General features: G+C 37.8%; 2 protein-coding genes and 1 non-coding gene across 3 annotated transcripts; 1 reads left to right on the top strand and 2 right to left on the bottom strand.

Annotated features, from left to right (window-relative positions):
- Positions 1-707: 707 nt before the first annotated feature.
- On the bottom strand, positions 708-2,152 carry LOC112200092 (60S ribosomal protein L34-1). The gene is made up of 4 exons (XM_024341108.1): positions 1,992-2,152; positions 1,805-1,884; positions 1,157-1,266; positions 708-1,070 (listed from the first exon to the last, which is right to left on the bottom strand). Exons 1-4 carry the CDS (start codon positions 2,068-2,070, stop codon positions 977-979), a joined length of 363 nt encoding a protein of 120 aa, XP_024196876.1. The 5' UTR covers positions 2,071-2,152; the 3' UTR covers positions 708-976.
- Positions 1,617-1,756, bottom strand: LOC112201234. Its single transcript, XR_002936688.1, has one exon. It is a non-coding gene; the product is annotated as a small nucleolar RNA snoR137 (small nucleolar RNA).
- Positions 2,153-5,410: 3,258 nt separating the features above from the next.
- On the top strand, positions 5,411-9,470 carry LOC112197826. The gene is made up of 5 exons (XM_024338710.2): positions 5,411-6,011; positions 6,118-7,622; positions 8,256-8,666; positions 8,781-8,998; positions 9,075-9,470. Exons 1-5 carry the CDS (start codon positions 5,848-5,850, stop codon positions 9,330-9,332), a joined length of 2,556 nt encoding a protein of 851 aa, XP_024194478.1. The 5' UTR covers positions 5,411-5,847; the 3' UTR covers positions 9,333-9,470.
- The last annotated feature ends 14,140 nt before the right edge of the window (positions 9,471-23,610 follow it).

Here is a 23,610-nt window from a genome sequence, read left to right as displayed (position 1 = left end):
TTCATAAAGGAAGGTCCATCGCAGAATCACTTGTCGTCATCGAATACATCAATCAGATCTGGACAGGAACTCACAGGCTGTTGCCGGAGGATATTGGGCAAAATTTTACGATGGGAAGGAACAGTGGGTTTGACATTTTTACTCGGTATTCCGTTCAAATGCTCAAGTTGCTAACCACTCAGCAGTACAGATGATTATGAGTTCCAAAGCAAAAGACAGGGAGAACCCCATGACTCACTTGATTGATGCGTTTGAAGAAGGGATCCAGAAAGATTCTGAGAAGCCACCCCTCGTTGAGGGATAATGGGAGATTCCGATAATTGCATCCTGCTCAGCTCGTGCGCTTGCAACCATAAGGCTGTTAATGAGGCTGTTACACGCTGAAAGGAACCCTGCATTTTTGTAGCTCGATGATCTAGTAGACCCCATGAAAGAGACCTTCTGAGATCACGACAATGCATTTTTCCAGTAGGATCACAATCGAGGCAGGTAAAGCAATACTGGTTGTATAACACCACAGACCACTAGATGTTGCATACCTTTATTGCATTAATGAAATTAAACTTGCACAACATTCTAAATGATTCTTATTTTTCCGGGTAATGAGAACAATGCATCTCTAAATCTTCCTTACAAAACAGGGGAAATGATTACCAGCTAGTTGCTTTGTGTAAGTTGTGGCAATACGGGGCTTGTGAAGCCAAGCATAACTAAACAAAGACATAAGCATTGCAGGAAACACTACTGATCTGTCATTACACAACAAATTGAAACGTATACCTTACCACCGAAAGACAACAAGCAAATTCAAGGCAGTGGATTTCTCAACGAAAATGTACTCAACATTATAACATAAATCAGCAGTACCAAAACACAGAAAAAGAAATTGGAACACCTCCAACTACTTTCCATAGCCCACTAATAGCCAAAATCACTCTAGAAGCTACTTAAAACTCGCTAGACTCTTCATTCAAGCTCAGTGCTTGGCAGATAGCTTTTCCTTAGCCTTCTGAATCTTCAACACCTTTTTCACAATCTTTTGTTCTTCAACCAAAAAGGCGCGGATAATCCTGCAAAACAGGCGTAAAAGAATGTTGTAAACACGATCCAATAAACATACTAGAAGTCACTCGTAGGGCATATATAAGTAACAAACCTCTCCTTGACGGCAGCTCCAGACAATACTCCTCCATAAGCACGGTTGACAGTCCTCCGATTCCTAGACAGTCTAGACCTCTTGTATTCAGCAGGCCTCAAATGAGGGATCTGCAAGCAAAGAGAACAATGTTGAATTGCTGAGGGTATGCTCATAGCAAAAGGGCAAGGCAAACTTCACAACCACCACAACTGTCCCCAAACAGAAACGGATTGCAAAGCAGAACTTTAGACGAAAACAACTAAACTACGCAACTGAGCAGGTAGTAAACGAAATGAATCCAATTACCATTAAGGTACCACCGATATCAACGAAGAACAAATTAATAAACTGAAAGAAATTTCATTTTCATCTCGTAGTGTGCAAACAAAATAACTACATTTTCAGTCATAGCAAGGAATTAACAATCATTCGACTACAGCATTCCACTAAAACACTAACAGAGACCGAGATAAACAAAAAATGTACCAGGAGACAGGTAACACAGTGCAAGCAAATATGCACGGTGCTGTTTAATACTGGTAATCCAATCAGTCTATGCTTTGGAAACTTGAACATCCCCAACCAAAATTAACAGGGTGTTCACCATTATAAAGCAACAAAATTCACAAAAACAATCAAAAATTCAATTTCAAAAAGAAACCATACCCCTTGAATCCTCTTGCCAGTAACAGGACACTTGGGTCCGCTTGCCCTCTTCTTAGAGGTCTGGTACACTAGCTTCCCTCCTATTCATCCACCCAAAACAACAACAACAGTCACCAATTACCACAACGAAATCGAAATCGAAGCCAAATTGGGATCCATATGAACTATAAGGCGAAATGGAAATTACCAGGGGTTTTGACGATCCTGTGCTGGTTGGACTTGGTGGCGTAGCTGTGACGCGAGCGATACACGAGACGCTGAACCATCTTCGCAGTCGACTCTCTTCCTCTCGATTAGGGTTTTCGATGAAGGCGGAGGCTTTATACGACTGAGAGGCCTCGGGTTCGTTATTACTTATTGGTGCCCTAGAGATCCTAGGGTTGTAATTAGACTCTGGCCTTGCGGTCTCTGTTCTGTGGACGGTCCAGATTTAGTCTCCACCTTCCTAATACTGGATCAGCTCACAAACACTGTTTCCTAGTGTGACCAATTTATTTTCATACATCCTTCAGTCCACAGCCCATAGAATGCAGTCGGCCCACTTGAAATTTTTTGTCCGTTTCTCCCAACACTTTTTAACTTCAACGTATTTAACTCTTGGGGCTTTAACTTTTAAATCGACGGTTTTAATGACTTATGAGTTAAGAAAAATAAAATATTCATCAAACGCTTTATTTGAAAGTTTTCGTAGAGTTTTCATTAGAGATTTTTACCTAAATTCATTATCATTTATGAATTGTAAAAACAAACTATATATAGTATTTCAATAATTTAAATATCTGTAGGATGAATTAAGAAAATGGTTAGGGTGACAATAACCACACCCTAAAATATTCATCAAACACTTTATTTGAAAGTTCTCATACAGTTCTCATTAGAGATTTTTACCTAAATTCATAAGAACGAGAATGATGATTATAAAATGGTCAAAAAAATATTTAATTTGATCATTCTCTTGTAAAATTCGTCCGTGCATAGTAAATTAAAAAATTGATACACGTTGTTCATTACATAATGAAAAGAAAAATCATACTCGAATTTCAAATCGTAAACTCCTGCTTGGAACCTCTATTATTTGATCATATTCTCCAAATACACGAGGGAAGAAGATTCTTTTGGAGTGGAAGAGAATACTTATCGACGGTAGAAGTAGAAGAGAATAAAAGCCTATAGCTATTGGCTATTGCATGGACTCAATCACTCACCAATAAACATTATTCCAACTCATGCACTTTGAACTTTCTCAAAGGCTTTAACCTTCTCCGTCCATCCATGCATAATTTATGGGTTAGGCAGGTCACTCGACCACTAATTAGATCGACTTTGTATATCTAGCTAGGCTAGGGCACTCCGTTACCACTAGCAAATTTGCATTATGTTTGATTCAGTCCCCACGTCAATTCATACCCTGAAGAACTAGCTAGTCAACCTGTATTTGTTTCATGCATCCACTGCAAAGTGCAAACGTACAAATTAAGCACCAGAAATAAAGCCTCATTTTCTTTTCCATACACATGGAATTGGAAATTTAGAGCACAAAACAAAGTCGGCAGTTGACCTCTTTGGTTGGTTGCGTCTGAATCTGATCATGCTTGTTAATCTTCGAGGGTTCATTGGTTTAGGAAGAAATACACCAAAATCAAAGTCATACACTCGTAATTTCCAGCAAGTGGAAACCCTATTTACCTCTGTGCACGTCCAAATCACCTATTAACGTCATTGCAGCACATTATGTTCTTTTTTTTCAATGGAATTGCACCTTTCATGAATCACGTTACTGATACTGCACAAGAACTTTACTACGTACATACTAAACTGCAAAATGGGATTTGCTCTATTCACCTCGAGCTAATTTGGATTAACTTTATAGTGCTCGAAAATATGACTGAATCGCCTCTATCCATCGGATTAAAGTCTATGGATTGATAATTTGCACCGCGGAAATTAAACATCTGCTACTCAGCATCAGATTTCATTCCCTCTCTCAAAGAAAAAAAGAAGCATCAGATTTCATATCAACGTCTTACCAGGACCTCATCTTACACGCGTGCATATTGGAACAATGAAGCTTAATGTATTCTAAGTTGTTATGATTATTACCCTATAATGACATTCTAATTGTTTGGTGATGACAAACAAAGCCGTCCAAAAGGGCCATCAGCACACCGTCCATATATTCTTAATTAATGTAGGGCAAAGAGGCATGCACGATGCAACTTATATGTATCGTATGAAACTCGAATTGAAAGCAACTACGGCTAGAAATCTAGTATGGACAATTGGACATCGACCCCAAGTGGTTTCTAGCCTATGGTATCATACATATCATTTAGAGTATACAGACAAGAGCCTTAAAAATATATCAGTATGCATAATTTTATGTTACCCTACTTAAAAAGTAAACCAAAAAAAATATCATTCACATAGTTTATTGGAGACCATAATTTGAAAACAAAGACGGTAACTCAATATATATGTTCACAATATTTATATCAGAACTTCAAAAAGAATAAGATCATATTACGATAAAGAGACAGTCTATTGTACTATGATGTTTATGATACATTTGTTTTACATCTAATTGAATCAAAATGACTATATTGACAATGAAATAATAACATTTTTTTACACTATTTACATATAATTGAACTGAAATTACAGCATTAACAACAAACTATTCACAAACTTGTAACAATGTTTTAAATTGAGTAATTACTTCAAACAGTACTAATCTCAAAAAATAATGACTCATGTTACCATAACGACAGCAAATTTGTCTTCATATATGTAACTTGTACATTATAAGATTTATAAACCATTCAAACTTATCTATTACGAATAACATTTCCTCGATAAATACTTCTTATCTTCCGTTTACTGCTTCCTTTACTTGAAATCATAGTGTTTGCAGTGATGTGTTTGGATATAGAATCGACCCTTTTTTTTTCCTTTTCTTTTCATAGTCTTTCTCACAGAGTGTCGAGTTACAACGTCACATCCTTCATCATCATCCCTGCCTCCTGGAAATTAGGAAGAGCAAACCAAAATGCACACCACCTAGTAGCCTTCCTGATATTTAATTTCCATTATTACAAAAAGCCAGATCACCATTTTTATAAGGGCCGGCTGGATTTCAATTCAACCAAATATTTTTACTGTCAATTCATTTATCAGTTGCAAAAATTGGTAATTACATAACATAGAATCATAGATAGTCACAAGCTTTTACATGAGATGAGGGGCATAAAAACGCAAATCTGATCGCTCAAAATATTGCACTTACTTTGATTCCATTTGAGCAAGATGCTAATAATTTATTTCCAGATTTAAGTTTGTCTTAATAATAATCCATTTTCTCAGGTTAGTATTTCCGTAGTTTTTCACATTTAACTTGCACAATAATACAGAGATAATGAAAGTCATCAATGACTTCATATAATTTAGTTAGCAAAATAAATCCAGAGCTTCAGTTACTTTCTTCTTTTGCTGACCAAAGAAATATTTCAGTTACCTGGTGGTAAGTTACCTAACTTAATTTGGTAATTTTCATCTGAAATTTTCATCCTCCATGTTTTTGTTTGGTAGCCTACCTTTAAACATCTGCGAAGTTAGTAAGCGAAAACCAAGGAAGAGCCTAGAAGAAGCATACAAAACCCAAAACCCAAACTCGAAGGAAAGGTCTGAAGGACTGAAGGTACTATGGAGTTTTGACTCACTCGGGAAACGCGTTGGTCTGTTGCGTCAACATTCCCACCAGAGCTGAAAAGGCAACGCCTTTAACCGTTAGCTAGCTTCACAAATCGAACCGACCCTCCCACGAATAATCTCTCATTTCATTTTCTGCTTCACATTTCTCCTCCAACAATCTCGCAATTGGCACATTTATTTGCTCTTCCAACTTTGGCTTTAGATTTTTCACCACCATTAATCTCGCTTTCTGTCTCCCCTCGAAGAGTCCCTATCCCAGAATGAATTCTACTTAATCTTCTCTTTAGCTTTTTGCTCATAATTAATTCTCATAATTGAGAGCTTGTTTCAGTGGAATGATGGTTATTACGAAGTTCATGGTGTTGCAAACCCAGTTTGATTTTATTAGCAAACGTGTGTCAAGCGGAAACATGCTTGGAGTCCTCGGTTCCATTTGGGTTTTTGTCTGCAACTACTTGTTCTTTGTGTCTGGATTCATTAGTAGATACATACTTATCAGGTACCTTAAGTTAAATCTGTGTTTTTCTAGTTGAATTTTCAGGTTTTTAATTGTTGTAAACTAATTAATGAACTTTTTATTATTATTATTATTATCATTCTCTCAGATTTCAGGCAGATGATCTCAGAAATCATAACCCTGTTGTTTGTTTGGAGCGTGATCATCAATTTGATGCAAATAGAGACGAAAAAGAAGAGGTGTATTTGGATTCTCCTATTATAAGAAGAAATAATGATCAAAACAGAGCAGAAACAGAGGATTCCGATCAAAAAAGAACAGAAAGAGAGGATTCCGGTCAAAACAGAGCAGAAATGAAGAATTCCGATCAAAACAGAGCAGAAACAGAGGGTTCCGTTCAAAACAGAGCAGAAAGAGAGGATTTCGATCAAAACAGAGCAGAAACGGATAATTCAGATCAAAACAGAGCAGAAACAGAGGATTCCGGTCAAAACAGAGCAGAAACGGAGAATTCCTATCAAAACAGAGCAGAAACGGAGAATTCCGATCAAAACAGAGCAGAAACAGAGAATTCCGGTTTTGTGGAGACCGTCTCTGCTGTAACCACCGATTTGTATGAGTATACTTCTAATAGAGTTATCAATGGCTATATGGAAGAACCAAAAGCCACGAGCTTCATTGTCCAAGAATTCTATGTTGATTGGGGCAGTTCTAAATTCTCTGATTATCAAATTCCTATTAAAGCAGCAGAGGATGATGATGCTGATCAGGAAAAAGTAGTGGATTCTATTGAAAGCGTTGAGGCCTTGGAGAATGGAGAGCACGAGAAACCAGTCACTGATCAAAACCCTCTTGAGGAATTCAGTACTGGGAACGTTTTAGATGCTGAAATTGAGCTTTGTGAGGTTGCAGAAGACAATTTCTCTGTAGTTTCTGATTCGAAACAAGACCCGGTTAGCTCAAGAAAAGATCATGAAGTGGGTTCACTTAACTACGAGTTTTTGATATACAGAAATGTGGTTCAGTTTGATGAGGGACTTGACCCTCAAAGCTCTGGATTCCAGTATGATGAGGAAGATCATAGAGTCCACTTTGATATGGAAGATGATCAGTTGCTTGATGTAAGTATCCCAGACGGAAAAGCAGTTGTCTTTTCCGATCAACTCGATGGTTCTGAATCTCCTGATGATGAATACATTGAATTGTTAGAGCCCCAATTGAGAAGTTATAGTCAACGACTTGATCAAGTTGTGGAGAGAGGTGAAGAAAAAGAGGAACTAGTCCAAGTTGAGACAGAAGCCACGAGTCCACTAGTACAATCTGCACAAGAAGAAATAGGATTGCAGCCTAAAAAGTTTGGATTGTATTCGGATGATGAAAACGAATTGGAGTCTCCTGACGAGCATGATGATCTAATTGAACAGATTAAAAGAGAAATTAAGAATGTGAGAACCGGAGGGCTTCCCACTATTTCAGAAGAAGATCATTCGGAGTCTACAAGAATGGTGGAGAATCTAAAGCTTAAGCCACTGAAGATTGATGAAAAGCTCGAATACAAAGATCGAATCGCAGAGATTCAGAAGGTGTACAAAAGCTACGCAGAGAAAATGCGAAAGCTGGACATTTTGAACAACCAGACCATGCATGCAATTGGTAAGTAATCTTCAAACCTCTTTGTTATAGTTTGATTTCTCTGCATATTTACATTTGGTGCAACACCATGAAATTAATTTCAGTTTGCATTTTTGTGTTGCGATTTGTTTTGAATCTAAGAGGTCGCGTCTGAAAGATCTCTTATTTTCCGTATCCTAGATTGAGTTTCTTCTTCTGTAAGACAGGCCAATAGTAGTGGAATTTCTGATATACTTGTATGGGTGGCTGAATGTGATTTTGTTGTCCCATCTGTTGCAAAATTTTCTTTTCTTTCATAGAATATGCTTCTGAGCCTCTATCAATCTTTATTCCACATCATTCTCCACTAATTAAGGGCATACAAACCCTGTTCTTTTCTTTACATTAATCATAAAGATGTTACATATTTAGGCATTTAGCTCTACACCCCATAGAAAAAAGAAAAAGGAAAAAAAAAGTCTCTGTCAAAGGTGAGTCTATATGCACTATATTGTATAAGAAAAATAATGAACCTGTAAAATATTATACATGGCTTTAACCCCACACTCCTTTCTTTTATGAACCTAAAGTACTTGGTCAAAAGGAAGTGAAACAAAATCTAGGTAGTGTCTAGTTGGATATATGTCTGCTGATTTGCTTTTTGATGATCCACAGGTTTTCTACAGCTGAAAGACCAAGATAAGCCAATTTCATTGGAAAAGTCTTCCATTAATCCAATTATGAAGTCTCTTCTTTCGCAGAACCTGTTGAGGTGTAAAGCACAAAGACGACCGACAGTTGACCCTATGCCGAAATTTGTGGGAGACTTGCACAAGGACTTGGAATTGGTCTATGTTGGACAGGTTTGCCTCTCTTGGGAAATTCTTCACTGGCAGCACAGAAAAGCCCGAGAGTTGCAGCAATATGATCATCATCACTATAATGTTGTTGCCACTGAGTTTCAACTGTTTCAAGTGCTCCTGCAAAGATTCATAGAAGACGATCCATTTCAAGGCCCTCGAGTCCGGCACTATGTCCGGAACCGATGTGTCCTTCGTAGTCTTCTTCAAGTTCCAGCCATTAGAGGTACTCTTATGATTGTTCAATGGTTGCACATGTTATGCTATTAGACTGCATAAAGGCATTTTCACATGTCATTGATGTCACAAATAGGGTAACTTAATATAGTTTGCATTGCAGATGATTGCAGGAAGGATAAGAAGCATGACATGGGAGGGGAGGAGGATTTGATAATCTTAAGTGAGATGCTGGTGAAAATCATTGAAGAAACGATGCAGATATTTTGGAAATTTCTTCGCAAGGATGAGAGAAATGCGGTCCTAAAGAGCCTTCAAGAAAGTCAGGTTGAGCATAAGGACTTGGAGCTTCTTGTAGATATCCGGAGGGATCTTCAAAAGGTTTGTTTTATCACATCAATCTCGTATTCTTTAGCGTTATTTTTCTTATAATTTGATCACCAAAATCATATTGCAGAAGGAGAAAAAACTCAAAGACATACAGAGGAGTGGAAATTGTGTAGTGAAGAAGTTCCAAAAGCAGCATCAAGATCAAGACAGACTCGAGCATAGTTTTTTTGTCGCTCAAGTTGAACTGAGGTTGGTTTCAAGAGTGCTCAACATGTCAAAACTAACATCAGATCAGTTAGTTTGGTGCCATGAAAAGCTAGACAACATCAATTTTGTTCACAGAAGGGTTCTTTTGGAGCCTTCGTTTCTTCTTTTTCCATGTTAACATATGCCAAGCCGTATGTGCCTGGTCATTTATTGACTTGTAGATGTATATACTTGATTATATCTTGACATATTATTAACAACGGATATGGGATATAGAAATGGTTAAGACTAATAAATAGTAGTAGTCTTCGCACAACTATATGGAGTACTATTATGTACATAGATCACTTTTATCTCTTTCTGAGTTGCTGATGAAGAAGACCCATTATCAAAAAACAAAAACTTGCTCCTACATACATGAGGAATTATAATTTTGAAATTTCAATGACAGATCACAGATGCTGCAATAAGAGAAGGATGGTCAATGATCTTTGTAAATCTTTCAAGGACTAACACTCAATGATCGACAAACCAATGGGGCAATTAATTGAAACAAAATATATAAGGGGCTTAGGGGCACATTAGCAGCCATGTTCTAAGCTTGTCATTGCTCGATCTTACAGCTAGGAGGTGAGGGAGAGGGATTTCGAGAGAGGGTCATGGTGTTGGGAGAGGTTGAGGTCGTTCCACAGAGGACAGTGGGGATTTGGCCGCAGTGGATGAGGATTGTCGTGACTGTAATCGCGATTCATCGGTGGATATTGGTCGTGGACGTGGCTCTTCCATGGAAGGGGATTGCTTGGGCAGGGCTTGTCTGTCGATGCGGGTTTAAGGAGACCGGTGTCGCTGGACCTTGGCCGCTTCACTTCTCTCTGACATACTTTTGCTTAGGGGTGGGCTCGGTGCGGTTCGGCCCGGTTTGAGGCCCAAACTGCATCCGCACCGTATTTTGCGGTTTGCCTTTTTTTGGAACCGCAACCGAATTTCTTCTGGCTGGGCCGCATTTTTCAGTTACACCGAAATGCGGTTCGGGCGGGCCGGTTACCTAATATTTTAGGCCCATTAATAAGACCTTGTTTAATCAGCATTTGAGGCCCTAAAGCTAGGCCCAAACTGCTCAATACATCATCCAAAAATCAAAAGTTTATAGATGCAAAACTCCTAAGTCTAAAAACATCCAAACTGCCAACTGCTAAAAAGACTCAAACATCAATTCTTCTAAAAAAACATTCATGAAAGTTCCAAAATCCAAAGTTCCAAACTGCAAGTGAAACTACAGTTGAACAATCAACAGTTCAACACTTCATGAAAATATCAATTCTACAAAGTTCAAACTTCAAACTGTTGAAATTAAAACCAACAAGGCAAAGTGCAGTTCAACACAATACACACTATCAAACTTCATAGTTCATAGTTTCATACATAAAACCAAACAAGAAATAACAAACTGAAAGTCTAAAACATTACATGCTGGAAAATTGCTTCGGCCTCCATTCTTCAATCTTCATCATCAGAATTCCCTTCAGCTGGATCTATCCAAGTATTCAAGTATTCAACAATCCCAACAGAAAGCAACAAAATAGTCAATTACATAGAAAGTTAGAATTCGAAGCAACGTTAACAAAATGCAAGAAATCTGAAAGTTTTTCCAGTTTTTGAACTTACCAATTTCAAGTTTTTCCAACACAGCATACAACTCCATCTCATCTTTGGTGGGCTCCTTGTATGCATCAAAGCCTCATCCCTTTAGCCAGTCACTCATGCAGACCAAAGCCTCAACCATCTTAGGGGTGAGTGATGCTCGGAAAGGATCCACAACTCTTTTTCCAAGGCTGAAGGTAGACTCCGAAGCCACGGTTGAAGCCGGTATAGCAAAGACATCCTTGGCTATTTTGGACAGAATAGGATATCTTGGAGCATTCTCCTTCCACCAGTCCAAAATATGGAATTTTGAATTAGAAGGGTCTTCTGAAGCCTCCAACAGATACTTGTCCAACTCATTCTTGATCACCACGACATCTTTCTTCTGCCTAAGAAGCTTGAACTGGTACAGGTTTGCTGCATGACTATCCTCTTGCTCTTGCACAGATGTAGACTCCATCCTTGGCATTGTGACATCCCTTGAAGCTGCTGCTGCCACTGGATCAGATTCTACAAATAAAAAAAATAGTTGCGATTAGTGTATCATTATTAAAATTACAAGGTTATAGAGCAAAAAGATACAAGTAAATAACTAATATTCTCTATACATTTTTACCTTCATATTCTCTATATAGGTTATGTAATGCATCCCTCACTTCATCGATCATCAGAATTTGTAAAGTCTGATCTGCTTACAGCTTCGGGAAGAAGAACTCAAGATACAATAGCTTGTATCTTGGATCTAAAACCACGACAATGATTAGAATCTTGTTTAAATCCTCAAGATGCAGCCAATACTTGTCAAACTTCTTTTTCATCGAGTTTGGAATATTAACTAATAAAGGATCATCACTGCTCATGCACTTCTCCATCTCACCCACGATTGTACACATCTAAAGCAAAGGCTCATTTGCAGTTACAAACTTTGTGGCACTAAATTTCAGGGTGGCTTCATAGAAAATTTTTAGGAACTTGACGAGCCGTGCTGCCTTATCCCAATCAGAAGCTTTAAGGGGTCCTTCTCTCTTATTTCCACCCACTATCTCTTGGAAATAGTTCTCAAACTGCTGGTCTTCATCCTCAAGCCTCTGAAAGGCCTTCTTATACTTCACAGCGATATCCAACATAAAGTATGTTGAATTCCATCGGGTGTAGACATCTAAAGAAACAATTCCTCCCTTATGCTCAATCTTTTCTTGAGCTGCACACTTCCTAAACTTATCTAGCCTTGTCGGTGAAGATCTAATGTACTTTACCGAATTTCGAATGCCCTCCATTCCATCCCTCACAATGAGGTTTAGAATATGGCAGCAACATCTCAAATGCAGAAAAAAAACCTCCCAACACCAACTTGTCCCAATTTCCTATCTTCTCCTTCATGTAATCTAAAGCAACTTGATTTGGACTTGCATTGTCCACAACTATCGTAAAAACCCTCTCAATCCCCCACTTTATCAAACACGATTCAACTAGCTTTCCTATGGTTTTCCCCTTGTGATTTGGAATCACACAGAAATTCAAAATCCTCTTATGCAGCCTCCATTTTGAATCAATAAAGTGCGCTGTCAACACCATGTAGTTGATGTTTTGGATACTTGTCCAAGTATCCGTAGTCAGCGACACTCTCTGCTCATTAGCAATAAGAAATCCCCTAATCCTCTCCCTCTCTGCCTCATACAACTTCAAAACATCCCTAGCTAGTGTTCTCCTAGAAGGTGGATTAAATAGAGGCTGAGTCACCTTCATGAATTCTTTAAAACCTTCATTCTCAACAAAAGAAAATGGCAATTCATCACGAACAACCATTTTCGCACAAGCTAGCCTAGAAACACGCTTTTCATAACTCACAGCAATTAAATTACCTCCACTTTCTGCGCTATCAAAGGTCAAGAACTTCTGCTTCTTGTTGGGGACATAAATGGGACACTTTCGACACTGGTGGAGCAAATGGTTCCTCATTGCTGATGTGCCATTGCTTCTAGTGTCGCTGGCGTATGTCTGGGGGCAGTACTTGCACTTTGAACAAGCTGGCTTCATGATACTCCCATCTGGATTCTTGCACTTCTCAAAATGCGCCCACACGACTGAAGTGTTCTTCCTCTTGACTTTGCTTGAACTCCCATCAGGGTCGCCTGGAACTGGTGGTATTGGTGGAAGTCCTGGAACTGCTGCTGCACCTTGATCAACTTTAGGCTGAGGAGTTGGTGTGGGAGTAGTTCCAATACTAGAATCTGTAGTTGGAGTTTCTGTGCCTGTAGGAGTCGGAGTTGCGCTAATCCCTTCCATAATCTGCATATACAAAACAGAAGCCCCAATGAGACTCATAAACCCAGAACAACAATGAAGCTCAAAAACCCTAATTTCAAATTTCCATTTATATCATAAAGCCCCAAATCAATATTGAAACCCAAAACCTTAGTAAGAATATCAAAACCCGAGTTTTAATAAAAAGCCCCAAATCGCATTTCGAAACCCTCATTTGATTTTGAATTTTTGATTGTGATAAGTTTTCTAGAAGAACAATCTAAAGTCTAAACATCTAAACATGGATCTTCAAGCTCAGTAAATCAATATTCGGAGATTTAGAGAGCTTACCCTCGCAGGCTCTCGGCCGAGAGAGAAGATGTGATCGGAGCAGATGGGTCGAGAGAGATTGAGAGAGTTAGGAGAGGTCGAGAGAGATCGAGAGAGTTGGGAGAGGTCGAGAGAGTTTTTTTTCTTTTCTGAAGAGAGACTGAGAGAGTGTTTTGGCAAATGAGATCGTGCGGCTAGGTTTTGACTTTTGAGAGTATTAGGGTTTCTGCAGATCGAGTGCATACAAGTCTATGTAAGCTTGGTTTATGACCAATCATAATTAGACAAGTAATAAAATTAATTCAAAAATTAAATTAAATAAAAATGCGGTTCGGGCGGTTTAACTCGGTCGGTTTAACACTTGGACCCGATTCCAAACCTTTATGAACCGGTTCGGTTCGGTGAGACGTCAAAATGACACCGTTTTCAGTCGGTTCGGTTACCGAGCCGGAAAATCCGATGCGGTCGGGTCGGTTACCGAATTTCCTGTCTGTTATGCCCACTCCTACTTTTGCTCTTATCTATACACTCACAACACCACACTGCATGTAATTTCCATGTATTGTGAGATCATACAATTGATAAATTTATGAAGAGAAAATTAGAAGAAAAAAAACCCCAAAAATGAAGCTCCCTATCAAAAAAAAACTCATTCCTATATTTTCTTTTAATCTACACTCATTCACATAATTAAACCTTCCTTATAGGTTTTAAGTCTATAATTAAGTTTTTTCATGTTTTTTTAGTTTGACTATTTTACCCTTCTGATTGAATAAGAAAAATATTCCTCAAATATAGCTGTTTTTTTTTTTTTTAGAATTTAAATATGGCATCAGTTATAAACACAAATTAGAATTTAATACAATCAATTTATTTTTCCTTATTTAAAAACGATTAATTGCCTTAATTATTGTATATCTCTTCTTTTCTGATTTGATATATAGATTTGCCATTTTTTAGTAGATATGTTTGTGTAGATATTCCTAGGGGTGGGCATTTTGTACTGAAAATGCAGTTACCGACCCGAACGGCACCGAAAAAACGGTTCGGTAACCGCACCGAACTAAAATGGTGTCGTTTTATGATCACACCGCACCGAACCGTATAAAAGCGGTTTGGTTGCGGTTTCGGGTCATTAGCCGCCTAATATAATCCGACCCACACTGAATTTATTTTAATTATATTTGATTTATTTATTATTTCTCTATTGATGGAAATGTTGGTTTTCAATATATAAGAAATCCATTTTTGATTAGGTTTTCAGTTTGTAATAAGTTGTTATGTTTGCTTGATCATATATATATGTGTGTGTGTGTAATAATTGCTATGGTCTTTCTGCAAGTTGCTTGATAGTTGGGTGACATTTGCAGATTTGTGTGGACTCTAAATGCATTCAAAATTTATTTATGCCTTATTGAAATTGTTAGGTAAAAATAAGCCTGGTTTTGACCCTCTCTTTCTAGTTGAAATTAATAAATCGCTTCAAACCAAAACCGACCCGCACCGCACCAAAAAATGGTGTAACTGAAATAATCGGTTTAGCCCTTTTATAATGTGGTTGCGATTTGATATATAAGTCAACCGAAAAAAGCGGTTTGGTTGCGGTGTGGGCCTCAAACCTCAACCGAACCACACCGCACCGCACCCACCCCTAAATATTCCTATTATTAGATATTTCAACGTGATTAATCGCCTTAATTATAGTATATAACTGATGTCATATTTTAGGAGATGTTTGTATAGATATTCCTTATTTAAAAAGATTAATTGCATTAGTTATTGTATATCTCTTCCTTTCAGATTTGATCTATATATATATTTACTATTTTTTAGTAGATATGTATGTGTAGATATTCCTATTAGATTTCGTAGATTTCTCAACGTGATTAAACATCCTTTTGTGGAGATATTACCTAAACTCTAGGTGGGAGTATTCTTTAGCCATCAAGAACTTGTAGAATCTATTGAGAAACAATAAGAGGAAAAAGAAACATGCAATCAAGAACTAACCTATTCAATAGCATAAACCCTGCAATCGGAAATAACCATACTTACACTAGAAGAATTCCATGGTTCTAACTTGAATTGGCCTCCTTTGCTAGGAACATATTCAGTTGTTTGAAAATCCACCCTTTGAAGGGTCTTCTTTAATGTTCCTAAACCTCCCATTCCAAAAGCACCAAAACTTTTAATGCCAGCTGCCATAACATGATATCTGCACTCAATTTATCACAAACGCCAACCAACAACATCCCTTGGCAACAATCCACTGACCACAGCAATATGTAGTTAATGAAGAAGACATGATTATACAATACCTGTGCAAAGTACATGTATGGTCCAGTCGTGCCATTCTAGCTCATCAGTCTCAAATCTAGGGAGAAAAATATACGAGTTTGGGTGAGGAGAGAATACAGAGCTAGATAGTTTTCAGAGAGATGGGACACGGAAAGAACAAGTTCGAGCAACCGAAAATTATAAACAGGCTTGAACTACTTGTCACACAGCTTCTGTGTGATTTAGAATTTCAGTCAAATTCTCAAGAACATGTGAGTTGTGGTTGTTGGTTGCAGTTTTGAAGAGCATAAAAAAAAAATTAAAAAAAAAATATTAAAAAAAGAAGAAGAGAGGGAACAGAGGAACAGGAGCCTGAAAATTCGGTGGCCCAAAAGGAATACACGTTTTTGATGATGGGAAGATTTTAAAGAATTTAAAATTTGATGATGAACAAATTCGATTATGGTTCGGCTCATTTTCTAGTTTTTTATGTAGGTATGAAAATTTCGAATCAATTTTCTTTTAATTTCGGCCACCAAAAATATTTAGATTTATGCAATCAGGAATTTGAAATTGATTTTTATTCTCTTTTACAAAAATATTTTGTTAGTTGATTCCAATTTCATTATTTTCATTTGAATACTCAACTAACAAAATATTATTTACACAATAAGCCTCAAACAACTCGATTAGGAGTTTAAGATGATAAGCCATGCCGCCCATGCATGATATAATGTTTTACTAGTGAGACAAACTACTAAAGAAGAAGACAGAGGCCGAAGCCCTAGAGCAGCTTACTCACCTTCCTTCAAGGCAGTTGGACCGTTAGAGTTTAGATTCGAATTTTAGTGTGAGAGATAAAAAACCTAATATAAATATTGTGTTATATAAATTATACAATGCTAAATGCTAAACTTCTATTGTGGTGAGCTGATTACGACAAGGATGTGGAGGATTGACGATAGCTACAGTCTTAAAAATGTGAAACGAGGTGACTTTTAAGTGGCGATTTTGTAAAATACTATAATACTTATAAATGATTTTCGACATAGAAAAATAATAATCTATTTTCATATTCTGAACCTAAATCTGATAAGTTCTATAAATGAAAGAAGAATGTGCATGAACTGATGCACAACCAAAGTTAAAAGAAAGAGAGTTTAAGGAGTCATCCATTGCATTTTCCTAAACCCTTCAACTTTCCTAAACTTTCCGATCCAACAATAGTTGATTACCTTTACTCCTCAAAATTGTCTAACAATAATGGGATCTTCAATAGACTTTTCTGGTTCTTGATCTTGGACTCATGAGTCGTAAACTTGAAATTTTTTTTTTGGTACACGTAAACTTGAAATATTTATAGTGCTAGATGCATTTTCAACGTGAAAATAGCTTTGGTCCTCTTTCCATATCTTAAAGGACCTAAACATAAATTTGAGGAGATCAACGTAAATGAAAGTAGATCTAGATCATAATGATTATTAAAATGGATTAGTTTAGTTTTTGTAGGATCAGAGATGATCATCATTCCTGGCCCATAGAGTATCGATGATACTGTTGGGGAGTCGTCTTTAAACAGTTTAAAGATATCTGGTCAAAGAACAAATTTAAAGCAAACAAATAATAATAAATAAATAAATAAAGGGGATGGCGCATATTGGTTGACTGTAAATCCGCTCAAGGCGCCGTACTTAAAAAGAAGCCCATAGTGTCACAACTATTTACGGATTTACCATAATAGATGTCAATATTGTAATAATATCGAACTGTCTAGGGTATATATGAAACAAAAGCATTACTATGGACACGTGTCAAAGGCTCTAAATTTAGTCACATATGAGCTGCAGAGCTGGCTGCTGGATATGGTTGGTTTCCAGAATGACCCTAGGAATAACCTGGTGATTTACAGATTTACCATAACCAAACGCAGTGTGATGGCATCCTGGTAATTAAGGTCGAACTACCTAGGGCATTAACGAGACAATATCATTGCCACCCCGCGTCTAATTTCAGCGCCATTAGAGCAAGTGCACCGGTGCTCTTTTGCCCGGGCACCACCTCAGCATTCCATGATTTTGACTGGGCAAGCTCCATTTTTCCTCTCCACCGGGCCTGTTTTGCCTGGACAAGATTTGCCTTTGTTTGACCAAGGGCAAGAAAAATGTCAAGCCCATGCCTTTTTCTTTGCCCAGGCTTGGCTTGCTGCCACCTTGGCCTGCAGCAGAACATGGCTGACATCACAATGGCTGCGCAGAAGGAGACGCGACAGAGAGACAGCGTGAAGAGCACGGGCGAATGGTGTGCTGCCACGTCCAGTACAGTAAAAAACGAACAGTAAAACGGTGAACAGTAGACATGAACAGTAAAACGGAACACTAAGTCAGAACAGTTAAATCCACTGGGTGAACAGTGGATTATGTGAACAGTAAATGTGAACAGTGAAAAGGAGTGAACAGTGTTGACCGGGCAAGAAAACAACGGGTGCAAACCCATGTCCAGTGGCAGTGAATAGTAACTTGACCGGTCGAATTCTTGACTTCTCGACTTTGCCTTTTCTTGACTACGGGTGCACTTGCTCTTAGTAAATACTAATTTGAAACCACACAGGCAGACAAGCCCAAATGAATAATTTTTTTTTTTTTTTTCAGTCCTAACTGAATAATTTGAACTTGGCTTAAAATCAGGTTACCACACTATGACAATATGATGTAGGACGAGATTTTAGCCAATTTCAACAAATAATCTCGAAAAGAAAGAAGCGTATTCACATCAAGAAGAATAATTTGAATATTGAAAACTGGTATTCAAATAGACTTCTTAATGATGGAATTAATCATAAATTACTATTTTGGATATATCGGGATTCTCGAACAAAATCTTGGTTGGGATTCCAATTATATATTTGCGTAATATTTTTTAGTATCTAGGATTTTATTTCTGATTTTTATTTAATGAGGTTTAATTAGGTTTTCTAGTTTTAGTCTATAATAAATTATTCTTTTTGTTTTCTAGTTGTATTAGGTTTATGCTATGTGCCATATATATAAGGCACCTCTTAGATTGTAATTTTCATTCAAGTTATCAATAAAAAAACCGAATATTAGAGAAGTTTCTCTATGTTTCTTATGGTTGTGCCCGTAATTGCTAGTGGATTCTAGCTTATTTCATATGGCTTTTGACGGAGCCTCTTATTATCGTGTTCACGCTTCCCGCATCATTTGGTATCAGAGCGGGTATCGCCCGCTTCTTAGCAGACGACGATTCAAGGGAGAAGTTCACTACCACCAACCTCAACGACGCTGGTCATTGAGTATCTATCAAAGAAAGCTTGGTTGAAGAGGAACACGCCAAGGGATTATTCGCCCTAGGACAACCTCATCAATCCAAAAAAAAAAAAAACATGGAACGTTGGATATTCACAACACCGGATTACGACGACTTCCGAACTACATGTGTCATCAAAGACAAGGTATGCTCTGTAATAATTGACAGTGGTCTACGAGAGAACTTTGTAGCAAACAAAGTTGTGGATTATTTTCAATTACCGACAGGGAAGCTGAGTGATCCATACTGGATTCCATTTGAAGAGGATGAATATGCACAAGTAACAGAGGTTTGTAAAGTTCCTGTCTCTATGGGAAAATTTTATAAAGAAGAGATTATTTGTCATGTGATTGACATGGACGACACTAATGTACTTTTTGGAAAACCATGGCATGAAAGCGTCAAAGGTGGTTATTGCAAGGACAACACATATTTATTTAGGTGGGAGTCGCATAAAATTAAAATCAAGCCTGGAATGAAGAACATCAAGAATGACCATCCTGAGGTGTGTGAAAAGGAACATGAAGATGCCACTTTGAACATTGAAGAGAAACTCATTAAGGACAAGGAAGTTAATTTATTCATCACATCGATATCCATGTCATGCATGCCTAATTGTGTTCAAGATCAACCAAAGGAGAAGTCATTGCCCATTCCTTTTCAAGTGGAGGAGTTTAAGTTTCAAGATGCTTATTCTAAACTTGTCTACGGTATTGGATTCATGGTGATACCTTTTAATTTCGAGAATATTGAAGTTGATGGCTTATCATGTTTTATTCCTAGTAATGATCGAGCTGCATTCAAGAGGAACTCGAGGTCGAGTTCTTTTCAAGTAGAGGAGACTGATGTAGGACGAGATTTTAGCCAATTTCAACAAAGAATCTCGAAAAGAAAGAAGCGTCTTCACATCAAGAAAAATAATTTGAATATTGAAAACTGGTATTCAAATAGACTTCTTAATGATGGAATTAATCATAAATTACTATTTTGGATATATCGGGATTCTCGAACAAAATCTTGGTTGTGATTCCAATTATATATTTGCGTAATATTCTTTAGTATCTAGGATTTTATTTCTGATTTTTATTTAATGAGGTTTAATTAGGTTTTTTAGTTTTAGTCTATAATAAATTATTCTTTTTGTTTTCTAGTTGTATTAGGTTTATGCTATGTGCCCTATATATAAGGTACCTCTTAGATTGTAATTTTCATTCAAGTTATCAATAAAAAAACCGAATATTAGAGAAGTTTCTCTATGTTTCTTACAGTTGTGCCCGTAATTGCTAGTGAATTCTAGCTTATCTCATATGACTTTCGACGCTTGACGGAGCCTCTTACTATCGTGTTCACGCTTCCCGCATCACAATAGAAAAACATAGTGGGGAGTTTAAAAACCAGTATAATTTGATACATTATTATAACATATGATTTTGATGAATGGGAGGGTTTCAAAGAGGACTCCTCAATTTTCGATCAATTTTAGTACCGTAATTCTTGCTTCATTATTCAATCATAAAAATTAAAAAAATTGACAATAAACCTCAAATTTATAGATATATGTTTTTGTTTTTCTCCTTACACACTTTGTAATAATGGATACTAGAAATACGAAAATAAGAATGGCTTAGACTAGGGAAATTGAAATAGCAGTCTCTGCTGCAGTTGCCTAGTATAACTTTTTATCTCTCATCAAATTATACACAAAATATATCAATACCATAATTCTAAATGCACGCCATGAATGCTTTATGGTGAAAACCTGAAGAGATAATTTCAGAGTTGGATTTGGCCCTATATTGGGATTAGTAGAAGAGCACTTTTCACAATCATGAGAACTCTGAATGTCGGATGATTTTGTGATGGTGATGCGTCCCTCGATATCTATTTTATTGGGAAAGTAGAAAGAAAAAAAAAAAAAAAAGGGACCAACTAGGTCAACCAGATGCCCAACTTTTTCCTCTTAAGCTGTATTAATTGAAGTGAACTGATCTCCGCACCTTTGACATTGTTAGATTACTTGGGAAGTGGCATCAGCAATTTCAGCACTCGGCAGTGGCAATTCAAACCTCCAGTCAAGGTTTAATTCCAATTTTCCTATACCTACCTCCCACTCCGAAAGCAACAACAAGAACTTTTAACTCCAGCTGCCATACTCAGTATAGATCTGCAGTTAATTTGTAACAAAAATGAATCAACAACAGCCTTTAGCAATCATCCACTGATCGCAGCAATATATAGTCACTCAAGAAAACATCATACAATACCTGCGGCAAGTTCATAAATAGGTAAGGTACTTCGGTCGCGCCATTGTAGGTCATCTGTGTCAAATTTGGGCCAAGTGCATGAGTTCGAAAATTTTACGAAAGAGTGATTGAGAGAAGAGAATCCAGGGAGTCTATGAAAGCAGAGACACAAAGCGCTTAGGAAAGAGAGGTGGAAGAGTAGGTGAAAGTAATTGACGTTTATAAAAAAAGTGAGGCTTCGAGTACTGATCGATCAGTTATTCAGTCAAATCCATGCATGTGAGTTTGCAGTAGTTCTGCAGAGCATCAAATCCTGAACTTGAACGTATAGAGTTCACATGAAAGCTATGAAGGGCAAATCTGATTACGGTCAAAGATGTACGGACGTTCAGGTATTGAGAAAGCATGACCATAAATACAAGGCTAAGGGGTGGGTTGTTCAGGTTGGTTCTTCACTGCATCATGATCTATACAACAACTTGGTCCAGCTTCCATATACGTTTCTTTTTCTATGGGCTCCAACCTCAGATTTTGATGGCCCAGAGTGAAAGCCCAATTATCTGCTTGTACTTGACGGCCGTGAAAGATCTCCAATCCTTTCAATAATTACTTACATATAACAAGTAAAATCACTATGACAAATTATTCGTTTTATCATCCAGTTACGTCAAACGAGCAGTCAGTTTAGAAAACCATAGCTGGGAAGTTTGAGAACTCATGTCAGATTTATGATATGATTTACATGCTGATACATTAGATTGGTTTTTTTTTTTTTATATCAAAAAAAGAATCTGAATTCGGGTATCTTCTAAAATTTGAATCTGAATTAGGGATGGCAATGGGGAGGGTAGGGTAAGGGGATTAAGTTTCCATCCCCATCCCCAGACTTTATTCCCCATCCCCATCCCCATCCCCATCCCCTTACCCGCCCCAATCCCTGTAATAAGATACTGGGATTCCCCGTCCCCATCCTCATTGGAGATTAGGTCCCTATACATGCCCCAATCCCCGTTAACAATATTACTAATTTATTATATAAAAATTCATACAAATAATTATGGATTGTAAAATATGAAGTTAAAATCAAGAGAGTTTCTATTGAAACCTCCAAATCTGCTCACTTTTTTTTTTTTTTAAAGAAATAGATAACTTCATTAATTTATCCATTGCCAGAAGGCACGTATATCATATGCTGTCTCATGCCAAAATCATAAATGGCACAAGCTACCGAGCAAAGGACAGGTGACCCTCACTGTTAACACATACGCTCACTTAATGAGCCTAACACCACAAGGATCCAAACCCTCACAACCTAACTCCCCCAAATAGTAAAACTAGTCGCCTAGAGACCTCAATTGATGTACAACTAGAGAAACTTAGAATTGAGCCGATAAAGATCTAAAATCCATGTGATAGGCTAAAAAACTAGAGAAAACTAGAAAAGGCCAAAGCCACTAAGACCAGTAGAAAACTAGACAAGAAACTAACACCAGATGTCCAACCCACATGACTAACAAACCAGCCCAAGGACATAGCCCAAACCACCCGGACCAGCCCAGAAGCGTTGATGACGATCATATACCAGCACCACGACCCAAAAACTCCATCGCCGCCGCCACTGGCAGCCATCGAAATCACTGTTGCCATTGACATCCACCGAAGTCGCCATCGCCGTAGCACACTATTGACCACCTCACCAACGACCCAATCGAGCCAGACTACGAGATCGCCCCTAGAACGGATCCTATAATCTGTCCACCGGCCGCCATAACCAGCCTTGCATCCATCCCAGCTGCCTTTGAGCCACATCCTCTTCTAAATCTATATGTCTTAGCAGATTGCACCCTAGCATCAGTTTCCATCAGTCGCTTATAGTAGCCAAATGCTTCCGATCCCAACACCAGTCCGTAGCCAAATCAGATCGATCTGGTCACCAACTCGATGCAGTTCTCCTTCACGCTGGCAGCCTCGCCGCTTATCCAGAAGCATCCATAAAACTAGTCCCGTCCGACCACGCACAACCCACGCGCGGCAAGGCCTCAGGCCCGCCCAGCATGGCGGTGCAGTCGGACGAGCGAAGCAGCCCTGAGGAAGGGAGTAGGTCGCAGAGGCGCGTACTAGGGTTTTTCTCTACTATGTGAGTTATGCCCTATTTCCAAATCTGCTCACTTGACCTCACTCTATTATAAATTATTAAATGACATATATAACCTACTATAAAAATGACTATTAAGGACAATAATTAGACCAAAAAAATATTATATTTATTTTATGTAGACTTTCCAATTCAATAATATTAGATTGTATTCCTTATTATTTTCCTTATCTATTTTCATTTTTCAATTTCACTACATACTCATTAAAGCGTTCATATATATTTAATAAGAATTAAAAATA

The sequence above is a fragment of the Rosa chinensis genome, chromosome 4 (assembly GCF_002994745.2).
Source record: "Rosa chinensis cultivar Old Blush chromosome 4, RchiOBHm-V2, whole genome shotgun sequence".
In the NCBI taxonomy this organism is placed as follows: Eukaryota; Viridiplantae; Streptophyta; class Magnoliopsida; order Rosales; family Rosaceae; genus Rosa; species Rosa chinensis.
The sequence above is the reverse complement of the archived record's forward strand: the minus strand, read 5'-3'. Positions and strand labels throughout refer to the sequence as shown.

Bases quoted from the DNA above. Each gene is read 5' to 3' on its own strand.
- LOC112197826 (XM_024338710.2), top strand. From the start codon at position 5,848: ATGATGGTTATTACGAAGTTCATGGTGTTGCAAACCCAGTTTGATTTT. The intron at 6,012-6,117 runs GTACCTTAAGTT...TCATTCTCTCAG, and splicing joins AGTAGATACATACTTATCAG to ATTTCAGGCAGATGATCTCA. The intron at 8,667-8,780 runs GTACTCTTATGA...TTTGCATTGCAG, and splicing joins TCAAGTTCCAGCCATTAGAG to ATGATTGCAGGAAGGATAAG.
- LOC112200092 (XM_024341108.1), bottom strand. From the start codon at position 2,070: ATGGTTCAGCGTCTCGTGTATCGCTCGCGTCACAGCTACGCCACCAAG. The intron at 1,885-1,991 runs GTAATTTCCATT...GTGGATGAATAG, and splicing joins CAGGATCGTCAAAACCCCTG to GAGGGAAGCTAGTGTACCAG. The intron at 1,267-1,804 runs GTATGGTTTCTT...CTTTGCTTGCAG, and splicing joins CTGGCAAGAGGATTCAAGGG to ATCCCTCATTTGAGGCCTGC.